General features: G+C 38.9%; 1 protein-coding gene across 1 annotated transcript; it reads right to left on the bottom strand.

Annotated features, from left to right (window-relative positions):
- Positions 1–3,603: 3,603 nt before the first annotated feature.
- On the bottom strand, positions 3,604–7,267 carry LOC129774503 (uncharacterized protein K02A2.6-like). The gene is made up of 4 exons (XM_055778250.1): positions 7,224–7,267; positions 5,595–7,161; positions 5,165–5,452; positions 3,604–5,025 (listed from the first exon to the last, which is right to left on the bottom strand). The coding sequence occupies exons 1-4, from the start codon at positions 7,265–7,267 to the stop codon at positions 3,604–3,606; spliced, it is 3,321 nt and encodes a 1,106-aa protein (XP_055634225.1).
- Between the last annotated feature and the right edge of the window lie 17,156 nt (positions 7,268–24,423).

Below are 24,423 nucleotides of genomic sequence, written 5' to 3'. Positions count from 1 at the left end.
TAATTTTAAAAAATCAGGAAGAATGAAAATAAAAATCAGGATAAATCAGGATAGCTCATATTGGGTTGTCCGAAAAGTTTATGTCGATTTTTTGAAAAACAACCAAAGCATTATAATTTGATTGTATATCCATAGTTCTGTTCCATAATCTTTCGCCATCTTTCACACAGCGTAAATATTCTATCCTCCCAGAACATGTTTGCTTCCTCATCTCGAAAACTGCTGCAAGCCATACATGTGAAAAATAGGTTGCTTGGTAGTAGCTCGTCATACACAATCCATTCCAAATCCCACCAGAAACAGAGGATGTCTTTCTTCGGGCGAAAACCGGATATGTAAAAGAATTAATAAGCATGGTATAAATCTTCGCATAAGCGGAAATGCTAGTGCTCCGCCTGAACTTTTGATCGTTTATATTTTTCCGTAAAACCTAGAGCATCACTACAGTCAATTGAAGAGAAATCATCGTCCATGCTTTAGAATAAATCTTTACCCAATAAATGAGGAAAGCATATCAGCAATGGAAGACTTGTTGAATTCTTCCTAATTTTTATGATATTTAGTACGGTTATAGATATGTTTACCTTAGTCCCATCATTAAAGTTGATTCTACTTTGAATCAGACGAACAAATTACATATAAAATCTTTTTATATTGACTGTGGAATCAAAAATTTTTTGAAGCCGAATGTCTTCAAATTGCATGAAACGTCGAGAACTGTTGTCATCTCGAAAATATTTTCTTGTCAAAAATCGACACTCTGGGACTTAGTCTTTTTTTTTTGGAATACGAGGCAAACCGTATGGTTTTGGATGCCAATGAAAATCGTCATATCGATTTTTCATACGGGACTCCCTACTAAATGTTGATTTGTACGATAAAATACCCTCTGCAAAATATTGGCTCATACTATTGTTGCAGATCTCAAAATTTTAGTTTTCTGAAAATCGAAAAATCACCCAAGGGGTTATCTCGAAAATCTTTTTATCCTCGTTGAAGCAATGTTCGTCCTCAAACATAATCTCGTTGTAATTTCATAAATTGAGGGTAGAGATAAAAAAAGTTAAGTACAGCTTTGCGTCTAGAGAATTTAACTTAATGTAAAATATATACAAGTGCGAACCGGAGAACTATCATGACAGAGAACTTTGGCATGGAAATCAGTATATTTATTACGAATAGTATAAAGAGTACAAAAATCAGGAAAAATAAGGATCATTTCAGAAAAATCAGGATAAATTATGTGTTCGTCAAGATATCAGGGAGCGTGCTAAAAAGTCTGGGAAATCCTGAAAAATCAGGAAGGTTGGCATCTCTGGTTACGGGCAATGCATAGACGTTCATAGCCAAAAACTATAAAAAACTAAACGATTCCATAATGGTTGAGTTTTCATGATATTACGCATATGGTTTTTTCATCCAATATAATTTTCTATACATTTTGTTCTATATCGAGAACAGTTAGTGTTAGGATAAAAATGTATATAATTTATCATGCAGAATTACGTGGAAATTCTTTTTTTTTTTTGTATTACTTTTCTCTTTGTATTATTTGTTGTATTCAAGGTTTTGGAATTTCGTCAATTCCTATTAATTAATATTAACATTTACGTAAGATGATCCATGCAACACTAGTCGTCAAACTTTAATCAATTGACCCAGTATTCTATTATTTTTTTTTTAAACTACGCCTAGAGTGCAGTTGTAAAAAAATTAAATTGATGGATTGAAATACGCTTCTAAAAGATATTTCAATCCATCAATTTAAACTTTTTTTCCTTGTTTTTTAATGGTTTTATTATTTTTCTCCTAAAAATGCTTGATAAACTTGGTTGTTTCTATCAACACAATTGAGGAATTCCAATCATCCTACATTTCCTTCCTTGACACCACAATTGTTATTTTCCACTATTTAAAATGTTTCATAACAGAATGTTCTGTAAAATTTTCTCATCTGTCAAATGAATGCAATTGAATCATACTAAGTAGTATATTTTTGAATATATACACAAAATAGGTCTCAAGTAATGTTCGATAATTCTTTTATAGTTGAGATTTGAGCTCGATTTGATAGTTCAATCAATGAATCGTGAGTTGTCTGATGTCATTTTTCCCCGTTAGCTCTTTAAAAGTCATCTAGACACTCAATGCAGAATAATCGATAAGGATTTGAAAAACAAATAAAATATTTCAATATGCTTTCAAAACCCTCTGAAAATTCTCCGAACTATGGCGGAAAAGGATTCGTATTGCGCTACCGACCAAAGGTGAATCGGAAATCCAGAGTGAAAATGAATCAGCATTTGCTGTGATCGATCATATTCCGGAGTGGGCAGAACTGCACTCAACAGAAAAAATAATAAAGAACCAGAATATTGCATCCAAAAAATTGAATGGTTTTCGGAACGCTGTAACTCTGTCATAAAACAATGCATTTGTCAAAGCAATAAATGGGTCTTGTATAGGACATTTTGAAGTTTTCACAACTTCCTATGTGATCGTTCTGTCATGAAATCATAATCATAATCCAATAATCCAAATAATCATAATCAAAAATAAAAGGATAATTTTTCATTCGATCGAGAAAATTTCTGTAAACCAGATCCTACTGGAATTTCATATAAATCAAATGGAAACGAATCAATCAGGTTGATTGGATTATTACTGGCGAGGATGTTAATGGAATTTCAGATGGAATAAGTACACTTTTGAAACAAAGCTGTGAACTTAAATTAACATCATCGTATCACATATGTATTCTATGCGATATCAGCACATTTTTTTTGCAACTGTTTCAAAAATCGTGCATTAAAAATGTATTTGAAAATAATTTTAAATTCATTTATTTTTATTCGATTGGCGTTTGCAATCACAGTTATTTAAGCTAAAGATCAATCTTTGAAGTTGTGTAGTTTATATTTAGGTGCGGATTGTTCCTCAACTATACTTTACGTGTTTTCAAACCAGATAGCCTTTATATCTTCGCTGATGATGGGAAAACAAAAAAAAATCATATACAAACAAATATTTCAAATTAAACGAAACATGTGCTTTGTTATGCTACTCATTTTTCTACCGTACAACAACAATGGGCCACAGTAAAGCTGACATAGCAGGGTACAGCAAGGAAGATTTGAAATAAAAGAAACTTAAATGGAATTTAGGCGCAATTTACTTAATTAGTTCAATTAAAAAAGTAAAATGTCCACGGAGGGGGAGGGGGAGTGTAAAATCGTACTTTTTCTGTCCAATTGATATGTGGACAGCCCCTAAACGGTCATTCTCGCGATGTGCAACTGTGCAGCTGTGTGCATCTGTTAGACGCGTGTTTGATGCGGTCCACGGAAGATGCCTCTTGTAAGATTGTGTCCGTCCTTCTCTACGCTCGTAGCCCGAATGACAGCCCGTAGCCCACCCATCAATGTATATGAATATAGAAGGTATGCTTCGGTGAATAACAATGTGAGGCAATACAAGGTGTGAGTAAATAGGTGTGTTGCAATGGTTTATTAATACAAGGTAGGCAATACACTACAATCCCTCCTTTGATTTAAAAATGCAAACAAGTTTAAATATTTATTTAGATCTGTTTGGTCTTTACAGTTAATACGGTATATAATCTTGATACTTCGTCGGTACATTTCTCGGACGTCTTGTTACAGGTGATCTGGATGAAACGGATGCCTCGACTGATGTGTTTTCTGACTCGACCCTGGAATCACATCTCCTGTCGCCGTCGATTTCAGATTGAACTGACGGAGAGATAGGCTCTGAGCTGTCTTCCTGAGTTTTCCGGAAAGTTCTTGGATCTTCAATTTTCTTTAAATGAGCTGAACTTCGCCTATATTGTTTACCAGTGGCCTTCGATTGTATGACGGTATCAGTACCTTCTTTACGCTGAACTACAAACTCTTCGTTAGTGAATTCGGTGTCTAGTTTATTTGCTTTTCGCATCCGCTTAGCAAGTACGACATCACCCTCTTTTATATTACTCTCCTTTGCTTGTCTTCTTCTGTCACTGTACTCTTTCCCCTTTTCTTTGATGACAGCATCTCTCTCACGTACTCCTTCATCTTCAAGAAAACTCGAAATCGTTGGTAGCTTGCTTTTTATCTGACGACCGAACATCAACTCTGCTTGTGATTTGCCTGTGGTTGGATGCTTCGAGGAATGATAGGTTAATAGATACAGCCGTAGCTCGTTTCTCCAATCTTTCCCAAGCTCCTGAGATATTCGGAGGCGCTTCAAAATCGAACGATTTTGCCGTTCAACCTCTCCGTTTGATTGAGGCCAGTACGGTATTGTGTTCAGCAATTTGATACCATTAGTCGAACAAAACTCATTAAACTCCTCACAATCGGAACTAATCTGTGGTGCATTATCGGCTTTCAAGAACGATGGAATTCCGTACCGACTGAACATGGTCATCAACTCTCGCGTAACATTTTTTGTTGTTGTTGTATCCATTTCAACTACCTCTATATAACGACTGTAACAGTCAACAACAACCAACAGGTGTTGCCCCTCAGGCAGAGGTCCCAAAAAATCGAGTGCCAATGTTTGCCACGGTGATGAAGGGAGGTGACTACGTTGCATTGGCTCTGGTGCTTCGAGAGCAGCAACTAATACGCAACCTCTACAACACTTCACGAATCGTTCAACTGCCTGATCCATTTTAGGCCACCAGACATTTGATCTTAGGTGACTTTTCATCATCACTATGCCAGGATGACCCTCGTGAGCTGTAATCAGCACTTTTTCTCTTAATGAAAAAGGTACGACAATCCGATCGTTTCGTAGCAGTACGCCTTGAAAATTGCACAATTCATTGGCAACTACTCTGTATTCAACAGATAAGTTCTGCATATAACCATTCCTCAGAATTTCCAGTACTTTTGAGATTTCGTCATCGATTTCTGTTGCTTGTACAATCTCATTCCAAGTTAACGCAGCACAGTTAGCAGCTTGAATGGCTACTTCGCGTACGAATATCCGATTGATCGAATGGCTTAGGTTCCTGGATAGCTAATCGAGATAGCGAATCAGCTATGTTTTCTTTACCTGAGACGTGTATGATGTTATAGTCAAACGTTTGCAATTGCAAGACCCAGCGTTCTATTCGCGCACAGGGTTTTGAGCGCTTGGAAAACAACAATTCAAGAACCTTACAGTCTGTCAGGATGTTAAATTTCTTGCCAAGGAGATAGTATTGGAATCGTTCCACGCTCCACACGACAGCTAGGGCCTCCTTTTCCGTTTGACAGTACCGTCGTTCCGTTTCTGTTAAGGATTTGAAAGCGAAACTGATCACACGTTGGACATTTTCGTCGTTGATTTGGAGTAGAATAGCTCCTAACCCTTGGGGACTGGCATCTGCTACTACAGCTGTACGATCTTCTACTTTATAGAACCCCAAGTTACTCACGTTACTGTCCTTCAATCTCGAAAGAACCTGGAATCGAAACCCTGGACTCAGTTCACAGTTCAGTGTATATTTTATGAAGAAATTCAAAAGTTTAATCCAAGAAAGTAATTTTATTCGTATAAAGGGGAAACAAATACAAACAATATCAAATTGTCAGAAATCAATATACCTTCTCAAGTCGATTATCGTGCTCTTCGATGTCCTTCCCTTCTACAATTATGTCGTCGAGATACCAATAGGTGCCGCTACAATCTGCCAGTATTTCGTCCATAGCTTTTTGAAAAAGCTCCGGTGCCGTTACTAAGCCGAACGGCAGTCTCTTAAACCGGAATAGCCCCCGGTTGGTCATGAAGGTCGTTACATCACGTGATTCCTCTGCCAATTCGACCTGCAAGAACGCCTCGCGAATATCGAGCTTGCTCCATATCAATCCTCTTCCCAGGCGCGCAATGTAATTTTCCACAACAGGCATCGGATGGTGCTCACGAAGAACAGCCTCGTTTACTCGGCGGAGATCAACACAGAGTCGAGGCTCACCATTTGCCTTTCCTACAATAACCAACGGGGACACCCAGCTGGTTGGACCTGTCTTGATTTCGATGATATCCCGCTTCAGTAATTCATCGATTTTCTTCGCAACTGCTTGTTCCAATGGCAAAGGAATGCGACGCATTGGCTGGAAAACTGGGATGGCTTCAGGATTCATAGGGATGTAAGCCGTGATACCCCTAATCTTGCTGAACGGCTGTGTAGAGTTCTCGACACGATTGACGTGCAAACCAATCTTTAATACACCTAACTGCTTCGCTGTTCGGTCACCAAGAAGGCAACGTTGGCCTCCTTTGACTACGAGAAATTCAGCTTGAATTGTCTTCTCTCCAATGGTTATGTCCGCAACGAAGGTTCCCAAAATGGTCAATGGAATATCGCTGCCATACGCTCTTAAAATTCGACTGCTCCCTCTGGTTGACGAATACACCGAAATCCTACTATTTTTCATTTTCACCCAAGATACCTCGCTAATCAAATTAGCATCAGCACCAGAATCGACCAATATTTCCGTAGAAACACCACCGATACTGCATGTAAGCATGTTTGATTCATTACCTGAGTAGAAGGCGTAGTACACTTTGTCTTGGGTTGGGTTGTCTTCTGGTACGACTACATTTAGATCATTGTCGTTGCTGATGCTTTCAATTACTCGGATTTGATTCTTCTTCGAGGGTTCTGATCGCGTTGACTTTCGCTTACGGCACAGTTTCTCGAAATGACCGTAGTTCTTACAGTTGCGGCATTGCTGACCGCGTGCCGGGCACATTGGAGAGGTTGACAGATGTCCCTGCCGACCGCAATTGTAACATTTCTTCATCGACACCCTGTTTGAGTTATCTCTAACAGCACTACGGCGGTCTCGATTCTGCGAATGAGCACTGTATACCTTATCCATCGTGTGAGTCCCCGATTGGGTAATCTCAACCAATTGCTGGTCCACGCCTTCTTGGGTAACTCCGAATGCTTCGATATCCTTGAAAGGCAAATCCTTCAGCAGAATCATTCTGCGCACTTCGTTTGAAGAACATCCTTCAACAACGGCATCCGTTAGATAGATATTCTTCAGGATTTCCTCTATATCGGCTCCATATCTTTCGAATCCACACTCACCAACTTGCTGCTTAAGACGGATGACGTAATCCGCAAATCTTTCACCAGAATTCTGCTTTATTTGCCGGAGCTTCCTGCGCTCAGAAGTGTTTTGGTGTCTTGGTTCGAAAAATGCGTCGAGTTTTTCAACCGCTACATCGTACCATCGCGGAACCAGGGCGACCAGTGGAACGTGATCATGTTCTTCCAGGTTCTTGAAAACCGTCTGCAAGGCAGAACCACCCATATGGAGCATTTTCGCTCGCATGACTCTCTGATCCGTTATATCGTAGGCCGCAAAGAAGCACTCCAGTGACTCCTTCCACACCTTCCATTCTCGAGCAAGTTTACTTGTTTCGATTCTATCACATCTAAAAGCCGGAACCGCCCGTGATTCATCCATCTGAAACCACAGAGAGACAAACATTTTATCTTCCATCTGTATTCGATAACACAATCTCAATTATGCCCGTCTGCTTCATCAGTGCGTCTCCAATTCGAATTACTATACATCGAATTGGCCCCAGTTCTAATTCCCTGCACTTCGATTTGTGAATCTGATCTAGATTTAGCTTGAGCCAAAACAAAAACAACAGGGAAAATTCTCGAATTTTCGTCTTGTGTTTACATCATTCGGCCGTATCCCGAACGGCTTCGTTTGGTTATGACATAACCTCTTATGCAGGAAACAAACTTTTCTCTTCCATAACATTTCTCGTCGAGATGCGAACCATTCACAGTAGGGAAGACATGAAACTTCCGCACTCCTCGAGAATGTCTAAATTCTATCGAACTTTGCCCCCTGGAGAATTCTATCAATTCTCGCAAATCAAACAGGAGGAATCCTTCCGATTCCCGCCAACGCCGTGAGAATCACTCCGATTCTCGCAAAGTTCGACCCCCTGGAGAATTCTATCAATTCTCGCAAATCAAACAGGAGGAATCCTTCCGATTCCCGCCAACGCCGTTAGAATCACTCTGATTCTCGCAAAATTCGACCCCACGGAGAATTCTTCATAATTCTCGCGTTTGCTAAACATTCCACTTCCAGTTGCTACTGGATTTTACCTTGTGATAAAGGCCACGCAATTTTCTTACACAATGAAAATATTTTGCTGGTTGCATAATTACCTCGTTCCTCAATTATTTTTTCTCCTCGTCGCCAGTTGTAAGATTGTGTCCGTCCTTCTCTACGCTCGTAGCCCGAATGACAGCCCGTAGCCCACCCATCAATGTATATGAATATAGAAGGTATGCTTCGGTGAATAACAATGTGAGGCAATACAAGGTGTGAGTAAATAGGTGTGTTGCAATGGTTTATTAATACAAGGTAGGCAATACACTACACCTCTCGTTAAATACTCATTGCATTGATATAAAGAAACAAATTGCGACATGTGACCAATTAGTGTATTGTTCTCGCAAAGGCAAGAAAGAATCATTGCTTCTCGAAATGATTCTACAATAGCAAGCCATTAAACCTTTTCAGGGCCCCGAAATTTTTACTAAAGAGTTATTTATGAAACTTCGACGTATTTGCAAATAATATCCAAAATGATAAACCAACAAATTAAAAAAAAAGATTACGTAGTCCTACGTCATAAGCGGTCGTGTCTCGGATACAACCCAATGAGGTACATATAGAGGAGGAGCAGTAGGCGAAGTGTATCTGTATTGGCAAGCAAAATATTGTGTCGTAATTATTTGCATTCCATATGGAATGTATATGGAAGAAACAAAACAATATTGAAAGTACTCACGGTTGCATGATAATTTGAGCCAAAATTCTCATGAAATCATTCAACTGGTTGTTTCCTAACAGGTGACAATTATATCGTGGCTTATTTCGATTATTCATGTGGTAAAAAGGTCCAGAGAGCAGTCGAATGCTTAGTTCTCGAAAGCAGTAACATTTTCGGTGAAATTCTGATTAATTGGCGATTATCACCTCACAACATACACACCGTCACTGAGAGCCTTCGAAACATCAACTTCATAACGATAAAATAATGAAACTTCGTTTGATTCTATGAACGTGGGGGAGTGAAAATGGCACATGGAAATATCACTTTTATCCGTCTTTTTCGAAGTGATTTCACAAATATTCACTTCACGCTATCACATTAGCCTCATATTCAGCTGGAGATCTACACAAATGTACGTTTTTCATTGATAAATTACTTCCTGAAAATATCATTTTCACATGGATGCGGTGGGCAATCAAAGATAAACACAACGACTGACGTCACTATTTGCGAAATATTTATGGCAGCGCATGCTATGTCGCTCGAAATTCGACCATCTTCATTACCTTTTTTCCAGGACATTGGATATAACCCCTCGAATTTTTCTCTCGCCAATCGTTGCTGACATTGCATGTTGCATGGATGCTGTACCATAGTAAACTGTTTTTATAATAGAAAGCTCAGGTACTTGTGCTTCTCATCGTAGTATTGCTTACATCACTTTTTTACAGTATGTACAAAAAACTCAAAACCATAAAAATGTAATGTTTCATCTACACTTTTTATTAACATACATAACGGATGGTTTGTACTTGGTGCTCCCGTGGCCGAGCGGTCAGCACCACACGTCATCATGTCGGGAGTGCGGGTTCGATTCCCGTTCTGGTCGGAGAGATTTTCCATGAATCTCAGAATGCATTCGAGGCGTGTTATTTGGCGTAGAAACCTCAGCTAAGCACTGATAAAAATGAGCACAAGTAAATACTACGTTGGGACGGCGAAGTTCCTCTAGGAACGTTAGTGCCATTTAAGAAAAAGAAGATGGTTTTTACTATTGTTTCATGCGAAATTCATATATTAGGTAGGGGGAAAAAGTAATCCCATATTTTCACGGTAGCTGATTTTGGAGATCAATATCTCGCGAAGAGATGCCAAACTTCCTGATTTTTTAGCATTTCCTAGACTTTTTGTCACGTTCCCTGATATCCTGTCAAACACTCAATTTTCCCTAATATTTTATAAAATGATCCTGAATTTTCCTGATTTTTGTACTTTTCATTTTATCAGAAAAAATATCCATAATGAACCTACTAGAATCCCTACCAGAATTCTTCTGGTACGAATATGTGCCTAACTTTTTTATCGTACATATTGTCAGTTGTGAATCGACTGAATAAACTTTTCCAGAATAAAAATACAGAATTATATTCATAACACTCAAACTGTTCTAAGATTTTCAAAACAGTGCTGGATAATTTCATGAAACCAGAATATTCGATAAATTTGAGGAATTGATTATTGATGAAGGAATACGCTTCAGAGTACTTTTACACTCTGAAGCCCAAGAGAAAAATTTTGTTTCCAAAGTCAATATGATGAGATCCAAATATCATAAAAATTTGAAAACAATGTTCAATTCTTCCTCTGCTGATATCCTTTTCTTTTTTGGTCATACAAATGAAACACAAACTTCTTCTATATCTTCTTCTATCTATATAAATAAAAATGGATCGCCGAATGTGTTGATAAGAGAAAAACTCGAAGAAGGAACTATCCGATTTACGGCTGGCTTCATTCTGTCATATTTTCTGTATGAAACATTTATTCGATGTAACGGAGAAACATGTTATTTGCAAGTGGTTGAAAAATGTTGAACGAGAATTATGTCTGAAAATGAACTGATATTATAATGACGAGTTTTGGTAGAAGTCCTAGGAAATTTGAACGTGAATTGTAAAGGGTCAATTAGAAGATGAATCAATGAACAGTTCTGCGATTGGACCCATGATCGTAAGTAAGAAAACGCGAATGTTTGGAGTTATTGATTACAAAAAATAAATTTTGGGCGGGACGAAGTTTGCTGGGGCAGCTAGTACATTATAAATATGTTTTCAAATATCGAGAATGGCTGCATTTTGAAGAAGATCGATAATTAGCTTTTTGTTCTAAATCATATCAGAATTGAGAATTTTTGCCTAAAAATGATTGTTAACATACAAAAACTCGAAGTTTCGGAAATTCATAGAAAATCGATGTTCCACAAAGTTTGTTAGAAATAGTTTTACCATTTTGGACTGATTTTTTAAATTTTCTACATGACTTCTATTTTATATGAAAAAAAGAAATTAAAATACATATTTTAGATATTTCAAATTAACGTCTTTATGTGAATAAAAAAAGGTTGCTAATTCTTTTCTCAGTATATATTATTTTTCACGTTCAACTATCAATACTCTACAACTTTTTCGGTACGACTCATACTTTTGGAGACATAAATTATCAAAGATTTCTCTTACTTAAATCGATATGCCCTATTGAAAATTCCCAATTGCTGCAGAAAACTCATATTTCCTCCAATCCAAACGGAATACAGACTTCCATGCGAATCAAAAATACATGTTTTTAAAATCAAAGCAAATTCTACACCTATTGTAGAAACTTCCTTTATTCGAAAAATCAACCTTAAAACTTGTATTAAAAGAAGGGTTTCATTCACCTCAACGTAATCATCCATAATAGCTCTCAGGATACCGAATTACGAACAAAGGCAGTCACAAAATTGAAAAAGTTGAGATTCACGACCATAGTGAGATTTACGCCAACTTGTCTATGGGAGTTGGCAGCACCCTATTGGATTAATTGAAAACTATGTGGATGTGTAGATAGAAACTCTTTGTAACACTTCTTTTTGACATAGGACTATGTCTTTGATTTCTATATAGGGGGTCGCTCTACGAAAAATGTAACGATTTATTAAGAGTTTCCAAACGCATATTACTCAAAATGGTTATTGCGAGATATGTTGTGTTATATATCATTAGACAGGAAATTTATCCATGAACAGTGAATATGGTAAAAAAAAGTAAACAATTTGACGATTTAATTGGGTATGTTTTCTTTCGATTGCACTATCCACTCGTTTCCTCCCTGACGCAGCGAGCAATCTATTTGCCTAAATTCGGGATAGCTCACAATGTGAGTTGATGCGTAAAATGAATTATTCTCCATTTACCGATAATAGGCATAATTTTAAACTATATTGTATGTTGTCCAATGAATTTGTGCTCAGTTCATGTTTTTATCGTGTAGGTCTCACTACTAACAATTTGTGTAATTGTGGTCCATGAAGTCATAGTATCGAGTATGTTGTTTGATTATGTAAAAATGCAATAAATGAATTTGAATGGCTGCTGACTTAGTAGATCGAAAGGGTATACCCACGTAAATCAGATTATGATAGCTTGAGTAGTCGCGATCTTACAGGGCGATTGATTTTTATTTATAACTAGCTGACCCGGCAAACTTCGTCCCGCCCAAAATTTGTGTTTTGTTATCAATACCTTCAAACATCCACGTTTTCTTACTATGAGCAAGTTCATGAGTCCAATCGCAGAACTGTTCATTGATTGATCTTCTAATTGACCCCGTTGAATTTACCTTTCACTATAAAATTCCTAGTATTTCTAACAAAACTGTTTCATTTCTATGGCAGACCTCCCCCCTCCCCTCTTCAGGAGGGTTGAACCACCTTAGAAATGTTTCTTGCTCCCTAAAACCTCCACATGCCAAATGTGGTTCAGTTTGCTTGATTAGTTCTTGAATTATGCAAAAATGTGTGTTTCATTTGTATGGCAGCCCCCCATTAGAGAGGGGGGCGGAGAGTCTAACCACCATAGAAACATTTATTGCACCGTTAAACCTTTAGATGCCTAATTTGGTTTTATTTGCTTGAATAATTCTCGAGTAATGCAGAAATTTGTGTTTCATTTGTATGGCAGCCCCCCTTAGAGAGGGGGGAGGGGTCTCAAACTATCATGAAAACCTTCCCCGGCCCCAAAAACCCATACATACCAATTTTCATGTTGATCGGTTCAGTAGTTTCCGAGTCCATAAGAATCAGACAGACAGACAGACAGACATAAATCCATTTATATTTATATAGATATATTTTTGTAGTCATAGATTGATTTGACTCAGGCTTATATTTATGTAGGTCTTAACTATTTAGACTTGTGATGCAAAAATAAACATGATGACTCTTTGTATTCTTCTGCATGATTGAATAAACGATTGTGTCACATTTACCCGAAACCCACTCACCCGAATAACAGTTACCCGAAAGACATTCACCCGAATTCCACTCACCCGAATGTAACAAATACCCGAAAGCGACAGCTACCCGAATGTAACATCTACCCGAATTGACACTTACCCGAATGTAACATTTACCCGAATGGGACAGTTACCCTAATGTAGCAATTACCAAAATGTAACATCTACCAAATATACACAAATTTTACTATATTTGTATTTGTATTTGTATATTTAATTCTGATCAGTGTTATATAATAATCATATTTGTCTCATATTTTCATTTCCATTCAAAAAGTATTGTTCGTGGGAAGTACAATTCGAGAAACCTTCTTCTTCTTCTTCTTCTTCTTCTTCTTCTTCTTCTTCTTCTTCTTCTTCTTCTTCTTCAATGGCACTAACGTTCCTAGAGCAACTTCGCCGTCTCAACGTAGTATTACTTGCATCATTTTTTTTATTAGTACTTAGTTGAGATTTCTATGCCAAATAACACGCCTTGAATGCATTCTAAGTGGCAAGCTCTAGAATACGCGTGATCACAGTGCAAGTCGGAGGAAATTTCTTTGACGAAAAATTCCCCCGACCAGAACGGGAATCGAACCCGAACACCCGGCATGTTAGTTATGGCGCTAACCACTTGGCCACGGGAGCACAATATTACAATACAATTCGAGAAATACTGGCATTGAATAAAATCCTTTTCAAAATAATGAAAAGTGAAAGAATGTAGTTTTGTAACGTATTATTAAGTCCATCCATTCTTATGGATGACGCAGCCCGTTTACGAGCGTCGGACGCCATACGTTTTTTTGTTGCATCACGTTTGTAACCAGGCAATCAAAATACATAACATGCATAATTAACCGGGCAAACGTAATGCACCAGGTAAACGTATGCAGTCCTGACTAAAGGATCGTCTCCTATGTTTCAAACAAACCAGGCAATCGGTGGAACACAGGTTTGCTTGCGAGAGGCCGCCGCTTCCGACGGCGGGTCGGCGGCCTACTCGGATTGCGTCACCTCGGCGGCTTGGTGCCGCCTCGATTCCTTATCCTCGTTAAATGGGGACATTACATTGATCTCAAAATAAATTTCATCACAAAATAATAAACTCATGATAAAAATTGCGCTGCGGCGGCAAATACGTAAGCACCATTTTTTCTTATCTATTCTTTTCACATTTTCATCAAAAAAATTTATGTTAAAGTTACCTGTTTAATTTTCGGAATATTTCATAACCCATGCTCATTTCTGAATGATCTCTTGGTCTTAAAGAGCAATACGGAAAGGAAAGAAGACAGCATGTCAATTGTGCCTACACTAATTTCTAAAAATGACACAGCGAAGTCTTCAACATCTTTTTCGAATATCCTCATTACAATTTCTCAGTTTACTTCGTAACTTCCTAACAGCAGATTCGACAAAACTCATAAACTGATTTGTCGGAATTTTTCCTTCTTCATTCGGATAAACATCCCATTCGGGTAAATGTCCATTCGGGTATATGCTGCATTCGGGTATTTGTTACATTCGGGTGAATGTCATCCGGGTATGCGTTACATTCGGGTAAATGTGCTTCGGGTAAACGTGTTTCGGGTGAATGGGACACAAACGAATAAACAGAAGAAAAGGTAGTGATGGCTTTAATGGTATTTTTGTGTACATTTTTGAACAGAATGCGGTAACGAATTCTACCACGTTATGTCATTTAACCCGATTAAAGGATACAAGCACATACAGGAAACGGGTTTTCCAGGGCATCCATTTGATAAGAGAAAAAAAATACAGATTTTAAACAATGAAAAACTTAATTTAAATGCAATTACTACACACAATCACAGTCCTATGTCAAGATCCCGTCCGTGCCCCTAGGTTCAGACCCATCAACTTTTTCAAATAAGTTTAGACTCTCTTCTAGAAAAGGCAAAACATGATTGGCACTTTGGTTGCAATTAAATGTTTCGCGTCTTCATGAAAGATATCATGGGTGAACTACGAAGAGATAACGAACCGTATTTTTGAAATGCTTGTCTTACGCTACATTTCAAAATATTGTAGAATTGTAGACGTAGATTTTTCTGGTCTAATAAATCGAACAATTCTTGAAATATCTGAAAAACTTCTTTCTACATACCAGAACCTCCAGAGGGGAATTGAACACGATATGTGTACCACAATAAACGTGGCCATGGGGCCACCTCCTTTAACCCACGTTGAAGTTTGGCTCGCCTCACTGAAACAGCAATGAAGAACGGCTGTGAGTTCAACTCAAATGTTCGTTTTCCAGTGGACAATATAATAAAACATACCTTTAACTTTAATCTGGATACTTGTTTAATTGATCGATGTGATAAACTGATAGTTCGATGGCATATCCTTAAAGTTCGTCTTGAAACAACTTTTTGACGTAGAACTACGTCTTTCATTAAGGGTGCCAAATCAGAAAACAGGTCACGTTTTTATGAAATAAAGTTAACGTTAAAAACTATTTTTGCCGCGAACGGATTTTGGCGATTTACATACCAAATGAATCGGAAATTCCCTAAGATTTGTTTGATATGCTATACATTAAAATCCATCCAGCGTTTCCATTTTCCCATACATTTGTTCTGTCCATTTGTGTGCTTTCCCGAACAGAGCTGTCTATAACGAGCAACTTATGGACGAGCAAAGAAGGGGAAATCGTAAAACTTAAATGCTCCGTGAACAAAGGAAAAGAAGAAGAACGAAGGGGAATATTTGCCTAGAGTATAAACAGTGGATCTCGCTGAGGCAAACTTTCATTCTTCGTGAGGACACCGACTGAACAACATCGTTGCTGGGCGAGCTGGACGGTGAGGAGTGGAGGAGTAATACGAGGAAAAAGTAAAGTTTTCCAAGGACCTTCTTGAAGGTTAGAGACGAATGAACAAAAGAAGTTTAAAGTCTCACGTGTCTTAGTTTCGGATTGAGCTGTGGACGCGGCCAAATTACTGACTCGCTGATGTCTTTAGTATTGCAATAATTGCATCATTAAGGTTCTGAGCTACACAATTGTGTGGGGAATCATCAAGCTAGGCTATCGTCAGCTCACCAAGAAAATAAATGTTCTGGAATTTTGTCTGTGATTTGATTTCGCATGACGGTAGCAAAACTCTCTCCACAAAGAATGACAGCTAAGCTGATCAAGAACGGCAATATTAACAAAAAGGGCTTCTGTTGAGAAGAGCGCAATACGGAGATAAGTGTGTGCATATTTAATTGCTTCAAGCCGTCGATATATAGATATTCTTGTGTGTGTACGTGCGTGCGTTTTAATTTATTGCGCTGTTGCTGGTGAACATGTTGATCCGAACGTGGCGACAAGGAGGGGAGATAGCGGGAGGGAAATATTTGCGCTAGAGTATTAGTAATGAATCTCTGCTGAGGCAAATATTCAGCCTTTCTCCAAACAGTTGACATTGTTTGTTTTCGTAGCATTATAAAACAATATTCGCAGTTATAAACAAGCGACTTGAATTAAACTACAGCGTAGTTCTACGTCAACAATGCATTCGTGTCTTGGACACAACCTCCTATATTGTTTCTTTTGTTGTTGCTTGCAATGTCCTCGAGCAAAGTTTGCACTCATCATAAAAAGACATTTCCAATTCTGCATCTGTACGTATTCCTATCAATGGTAGATAAATTCTTCCCATGCTGTCAAGAATGGGATCCTTCCACCACCCACAGGATGACAACTCAGAAATGAAAATAACGAGACGCTGGGACGAAACGGATGAATATATACATATAAGTGACTGACGAATTGTCGGAATGCATTCTCATTGCAACAAAATATATACCATTCGATGTGTTTGCAATTTAATTTGTTCGACTTCTCTCCCCGGAGAGACATCACCGTTGCCGGGTTGAGTGAGTCTGCATTCTCCCCCGATGGTCTTAGTTTCTGCAATTGTCGAACAGATGACAAACGAAGCGGATGCTGTCTTCATATCGGAACTCAGCTGATTCGGTTGGAAATGACAAGCAATGGAACGAGCTCCATCGATGGCAAGAATTTCGAATAGTTGCTGCTGTGTCACTGCGTGCCTGAAGGGAGATGACGCCGAAAAAGGATATTCACAACGAAACGAGAGTTGTTGGCGGTAACGAGCGTGTTCTCTTTCTCGTTCAAATGTAGAGCCGCAGTTTCAATTGTTCGTGTGGCATTCCGTAGGATATACAATCTCTTCAACATATTAAGCTCGAGGGCCCTTCAAATCTCTACAACATAATTACCCAGGGGTTACAATCCCATTAGTCTTCTTCAATTTCTGTCTCATCTCCCGGTGCCATTTTCCGGCGCCCTAATGCTCGGGGTTGACTTTAGGCTCGAAACGTTTTTTGGGGTGGAGAAGGGGGGAAAAAGGAGGGCAGGGTCCTCTTCACGCCCAGACTTAGAGAGTCATAAATCTCATTTTTACGATTCCTGCTGCGCTGTGAACTAACGAACAAACGAACGAACGACCGAACGGAATGGAAGCCCCTCATCCATCATCTGATTCGCGTGGGTACAAGACACATGACACACTCGCATGCTCCCCAAAGCCTGCCAGCTTTGGTAGCTTCTCTTGCCATTTTTTTATTCACTTTCTTTGTCCCAGGCCATGTCGTGTCAGCCCGCTGAGAAGGTTTTAATTTACTTTAGGCGGCTCGCACACCGCAGCAATAAGCAACTAGCAAACTGCAATACGCAATATACAACAGGCAACATATTTTGTTGTTCTTCGCATACCAGAGCAATAAAAACCCCTGACATTATGCAAACAATCGGCTAATGTACGAAACTTGTCAAAATATGGGCGATAAGTTGCTCTTCAACCGACACGCTTTGTTGCTAGCGACATGTGTTGCTCTGTAAAGGCGACAGCAATATCGTATTGCGTCGGTGTGCGAGATCAACAAAAATTAAATGGAATAATCCATTGGCGATAATATTGCGTATTGCATGTTAACAGTTGCTAGTTGCTTATTGCTCCTGTGTGCGAGCCGCCTTACACGTCCTCCATTGTCGAGGTGCTTGATTAAAATATGTGTGTTCGCATAAGTGTTCGCATCTTGTGGTGGCGACAGGGCAAACCACATATGCTGTGCGCAAGGTCCGGATCGTACTCATCAGTGGCGAAATGTATTCGCTGCGGACGTAAATCGCGGTTAACGTACTGCCGGATGATGCATTCAGTTTCCAGCGTTTCGCCAACGCCACCGAAGTAACGTTATTTATGGTAGGCCCACCACAAATGACATTTGCTCGTCAGGGCGACAGCCTGCTTTGTGGGATATATATTAAAAAAGTTTCATCAATCTTGGGATATACGCCAAGATTAGAAGATATGACGTGGAGAGCATTCCACTGTGGCAAAAATTTTATCTTATGGATCGAGAATAATAGGGAAACTCGAACAGGACTGGAAAATGTATTATTTTTTTCAGGAATGTTATCTATTCCTGTTCTAAGCTACGCATTCAATTCAGTTTCACATTGGCCTCTCCCTCCCCATAAATTAAGACCCCGAAGTAAGCCTTCCGATCCAATCAGTCCAGTTTCCGTTTTGTTTCGCCTGGTTCTGTTTCCCAATGGGGAATTTCAGGCCTAGAACATGCAACAAAAGGACGATACCGGCATACCCTTGCCAAACGAGATCCCATAATCAAAAGTACATACCTTTGCCGGTACGTCCCGTTCCACCGCTCGTCTCAACTTTACTCTTTGCGCAGCTTTTACAATATTTGCACGTTACGAAATGTATGTGCATACGAAACTTCTGCCTTCATTTGCTCTCTCCTGTTCGGCCAGGAGCAAAAAAGACGCATCTTCCTGCTTCTCTGCTGCCGCGACGCTGCCTGTTTCGGTACAGTTTTCAGCCAATTTGCGATTACCCGTACACAGACACATACACCAACTCGTGCCAGTTTCAATGTAAATTGATACAAATTGAGTCGAAATCAGTATCGCACAAAGCCCTCACACTTCCACCACCTACCAAGCGGGGGCAAAGGAATGGCTCGAATCACTCCTGTTTCGCACTCCCGATTCGTTTCCTTTCGGAATTTCCACACGTGCTGTTGGCACGCATTCGTAGTAGTGTTGGGAGTTCAATATGTGTTCGAAACTAAGACAGTTGAGATCAAAGGGTTGTCTGTCATTTTGGCACATCTAAATGGAAAGAAAAAAATGGATTTTTCATGAAAATTGGAACTCTAAGCTCAGCCATGAGAAATGGCGAGGAGGTTCCAAAGCGGTTGGCCTAATCGTCACCTCTTCCGAAGGCCAGTGATCGAACTCGTTACTCAACAAGAAGTTTATCGAACAAACTCTAACCTCTAGCTTATCCTTTCAGAAATCTGAGCATCACTCTAAATCCGTAAAAAACAGAGCAGAGTTGGAATATTCTGTCATCAAACTACATTAGGGAAGCCCACGTCGCATTTGGGCCACGAACAACTCCAGGCAATAATTATGATACACTCATTGATCTGGCTTCTTATTGTTTTACAGACATTAACTTGGCTCAATGGACACATAACTAAGACTCGAATCATTGAATATCAGGACGCACTGTTTATTTCACTGCAGTGTTCTGGAATGTTTTGACGGCAGCTCGAAGTGTTACCTCTTTCAGTACTGAAAAGTTCGTCAGGACTTCATTTGTTTCAAAGAAACTATACTTGATGGAATACGCGAACGCGAAAACTTAATTTTGGACACCTACACCAAAAATCCAACGTCAGATCAGATTCAAAAATCGCGAAGTTAAACGATTGACTAAATCGGTTCGGTTCTTGTTTTTGAAGGGACTTTAACCCAAAGGTCAGTGCTCTCAAACATTTCCGTGAGCGGAAGTCAATCGATGGGCACGATCATAAAGGGCGAACACGAAATTATTGCGACACATTCAACAGGGCATAACTTTTTTACCATTGGGTAAAAATCAACCAAATTTTGCACACTTTCTCATTGATGTGTATTGTCTACATGCTGTCAAACTCGAAGTCGTGTTTTTCGATTCAACGAAAATGGAGGTGAACCAACGCGAGTCGAGAGAACAAATTCTTTCCAAACACCTGGAATTTCCTGACCTGTCGCACCGGCAGTTGGGAAAAATGTTGAACATTCACCATTCAACCGTCTCCAGAGTGTTGAAGCGGTTCCAGGAGCGGTTGACGTTGGACCACGGCAAAGGAGCTGAATGAAAACCGGGACCGGAGAACAAAAAGACGGAGGGAAAGGTGAAGCGGATGATTCACCTTCTCGAGCCGTGATTTGGCTAAAAAGATCGGCAAGTCGCCGAGCTACGTCCAAAATGCAAAGAAGAGAGCTGGACTACATACATACAAGGTACAGAACTTCCCAAACCGCAATGAGCGGCAACAATCGACGGCTAAAACTCGGGCACGGAAGCTCTACGAGAAGATGCTGACAAAATATGGCTGCTGTGTGATGGACGACGAAACGTGTATAAAAGCCGATTTTCAGCAAATTCCGGGGTTGGAGTTTTTCACCGGCAGGAGCAAGTTCGATGTGGACGATAAATTTAAGAAGAAGAAAATGTCGAAGTTCGCCTCCAAATATCTCGTTTGGCAGGCCATCTGCTCTTGCGGACTGAGGAGTGAGCCTTTCTTGACAAAGGGCACAGTAAATGGCGAGATCTACAAATCTGAGTGCCACGAGAAGCGCCTTTTGCCGTTCATGCAGCAGCACGACGAAGCTCCGCTATTATGGCCAGATTTGGCATCATGCCACTATTCTAAAAGTGTCCTGGAGTGGTATGAGGCCAATTATGTCCATTTTGTTCCAAAGGACATGAACCCGCCAAACTGTCCGGAGCTGCGCCCGGTGGAGCAGTGCTGGGCAATAATGAATCGGGAACTTCGGAAGAGCAAGAAGACAGTCAAAGACGAGAAGGACATGTTAAGAAAATGGAAAAAAAACTGAGAAACTGGTACCGGATGACACTGTAAAGACTTTGATGGAGGGCATCAAAAATGTGTTCAATTTTACGAAAATGTGTTCAATTTTACACTCAAGGCTCCATCGATTAACTTTTTTTTTTGATTTTTGATGTAAATATATATATATATAAAACTACCCTAAAATTTTGGTTTGATTCTAAACATTATAAGAAAATTAGCATGACATTTTCGGTGTCGCAATAATTTCGTGTTCGCCCTTTAGTAAGCGTCGTAGTGGAACTAAGGATCGGAAGCTGCATTTGAAGATGTTGAGAACGATTAGGAAAAACCCTGGGATGTCGGTTAATGATATCGCTAATTGGTTCAATCCTGCATTCCATAGCTGTTAATTAGGTTGTCGTTCTGGAACTTGTTGTCTAGGCGTATCGTTCCTAAACGTAAGAACACACTGGACGGCTCTCCCGCGCGGATTTTGCAATGACAGACCGCCGCGTAGCCTCGATAATGGAATGTGTATGACATAAAACACACAGGGCGGAGCGGGTGTGTACGGTTCCAAAATCACTGTTGTACGGTTCCCCATTCGCTGCGGTGTCTCGATGGAGATGATGCGCCGCAACGGTTTTGTGAGAGTGTTGGTTGGAACTTTTGGAACGATACCATGGCTAAAAATGTAGTCTTTTTTTCAAGACATTATCAATAGCTTGGAAAAGAAAATTTGGAAAAAAATACTCATAGTACTCTTACTATGATAAAATTATCATCGAAAATTCCATTTTTTTTTGCATTTCGATATTTTTTATGCAAAATTGGATTTGCGAACAGCTCAACTCAACTGTTAAAAGCGCTTTTGAAGATTACAACTTAAAAACAGAGTCGGACATAAGGTCTAACCCGAAAAGTTTCTTTAATCACATAAAAACAAAATTAAAAAGCAATGCACCTTGACCGTGGGGAATGACCCAGAAAAAATTTGCAACCTCTTTGCAACATTTTTTCAAGAAGTTCATATTGTAACAGCTGAGGAGGACCGAGATCGTGACTTCTTTGCATTTCTTCCAGAATTTCCATGTGATGTTAGAGTCAGAAAACTAACTTACATTGAAATTTTTGACGCATTAAATAAGCTTGATGTCTCGAAAGGGCCAGATCCTGACGGAATTCCACCAATTTTTTTAAATTGGCATCTGAATCAACTCGTCCACTTTTAAGGCTTTTTTCTTGTATAAACATGCAAATCCTATAATAGATCCGATGTAAGAAATTATCGTGGAGTAGCAATTATTTCTTGCATTCCAAAACTCTTTGAAACCAAAACTTTATCAACTACTAAAGACACGAATTACGAATAAGCAACACGGTTTTTTCAAAGGACGATCAACAACAACAAATTTGCTGGAATTTTTCACATTCACTTTGAATGCTATTGATAATGGTGATCAAGTTGAAGCTCTATACACTGACTTTAGTAAACCTTTCGATCGTGTTGATATACCCTTACTCCTTCTTAAACTTAAAAAATAGGGATAGAAGTCAAGCTATTGAAATGGCTAGAATCATATTTGACTGACCACACTCAAGTAGTAAGATTTAATAGTAAAATTTCAAAACCAATATTTGTTGCATCTGGAGTTCCTCAAGGCTCTTATTTGGGGCCACTTTTGTTCATTTTATTTGTTAATGACGTTTGCGTTTTTCTTAACAATGTTAAGGCACTTATCTACGCAGATTATATGAAGCTTTATATGGAAATAAAGAATGAGAAAGACTCTCAAACATTCAAAAATGAAGTTGACATATTTTATAATTGGTGCACTAAGAGCTCATTACAGCTCAATGTTAGGAAATGCACTTTGATTACTTTCACAAGAAGAAGAACACACTTGAACAATGGTGTTAAGCTGGGGAATCAACCCATCAATAGATGTCAACGAGTAGGAGACTTAGGCGTGGTCTTAGATTCGAAACTAACCTTCGTTGATCTTAATAATACAATCATTCATCGAGCAAATAATATGTTGAGCTTCATCAAACGCTTCAGTTGCCATTTCTACGATCCGTACACAATAAAGACATTGTATATTACATATTTCAGATCAATTCTCGAATACTGTAGTATTGTATGGTATAATATGGATAACTTCACACGAAGACATAATTGAATCTGTACAAAAACAATTTTTAATATTTGCTTCGTAATCTAGGCAGGGCTTCATATCATCTCCCTCCATATAAAGCACGCTGTATGATAATCAATATTAAAAGCCTAAAAGAACGCCGGAACTCTACCATGATTCTATTTATTATTGATATCATATCATATCAATAACGTTGTTCTGCCATATAATTTATTTATAAGAGAGTTTGAATGTTATCGTTCAGATCTATAAAATTGATCTAAATGATGATGTTCACTGCGAAACATCTATATAGAACGTTTACGTTGAGTTAGGGGGGTCTTCGTAGCCTAATTGGTTGCGTGTCCGCTACTAAGCGAACGATCATGAGCTAATAACTCAGGGCCCCTCAACTGACCATCTTTGTGTGTTATTCTAGCTACTACGTCCACGCAACAATCATCATGTGTCGGTAATCCCAGTCCCTTACCGCTCACATTACGATCTGCTGCATCGGTAATTGGTGCTAATTCTAACACAGCAATGGAAGCCTCATATCAGCAGTCCCGTTGTGAACAGTCCAACTGTGAACATTCGAACAATAGGAATATTCTAACGACGAAAAAGGCGGCATGTGTTGTGTATCGATAGAAATGGAATACTCGGCATGTGTTGTGTATCGATAGAATTGGAATATTCTTAGGCCTAAACAGCTACTGTGTTATACATAAAAAAAACAAATGTTTATCGATCGATAGGAATCTTAAGCCTAAATAATATACAACAATAGTTATCTTAACATAAAAATGTATACGAATAAATTCGGCTCTGTGACAGCTGAATTGCTAAATGAGCCTAATAAACGGATGGGATAAAAAAAAATCTATATAGAAGATAGGCATAGTCATTTTTTCGAATTTTTCTAATCATCTCAAATATTTTCCAAATTATGCTATCATTTTAATTTAGGTGAAGACAAACTCACAAAACCTAATATATAATATAGGTTGGGGAAAAAGTTATCCATTATTTTCTCGTTGGTTGGCTTTAGTGATCAATATCTCGCATAATATCGATCATACAATTTCAAGTTTAGGCTCGTTGTAAAGGTGACATTTCACACTGAGAAATTTGATGGTTGTTTAAAAAATGATTTTTTTTTTGCTGTTTTGTTTTCAGTTTTGAGTTACAGGGTGTTGGCAATGGAGGTCAACAAAAAGAAAATTCGGTACATTTCACACTTTCTATT

Source organism: Toxorhynchites rutilus, chromosome 3, assembly GCF_029784135.1.
Source record: "Toxorhynchites rutilus septentrionalis strain SRP chromosome 3, ASM2978413v1, whole genome shotgun sequence".
Classification (NCBI taxonomy): domain Eukaryota; kingdom Metazoa; phylum Arthropoda; class Insecta; order Diptera; family Culicidae; genus Toxorhynchites; species Toxorhynchites rutilus.
This window is presented reverse-complemented; position numbering and strand designations above follow the sequence as displayed.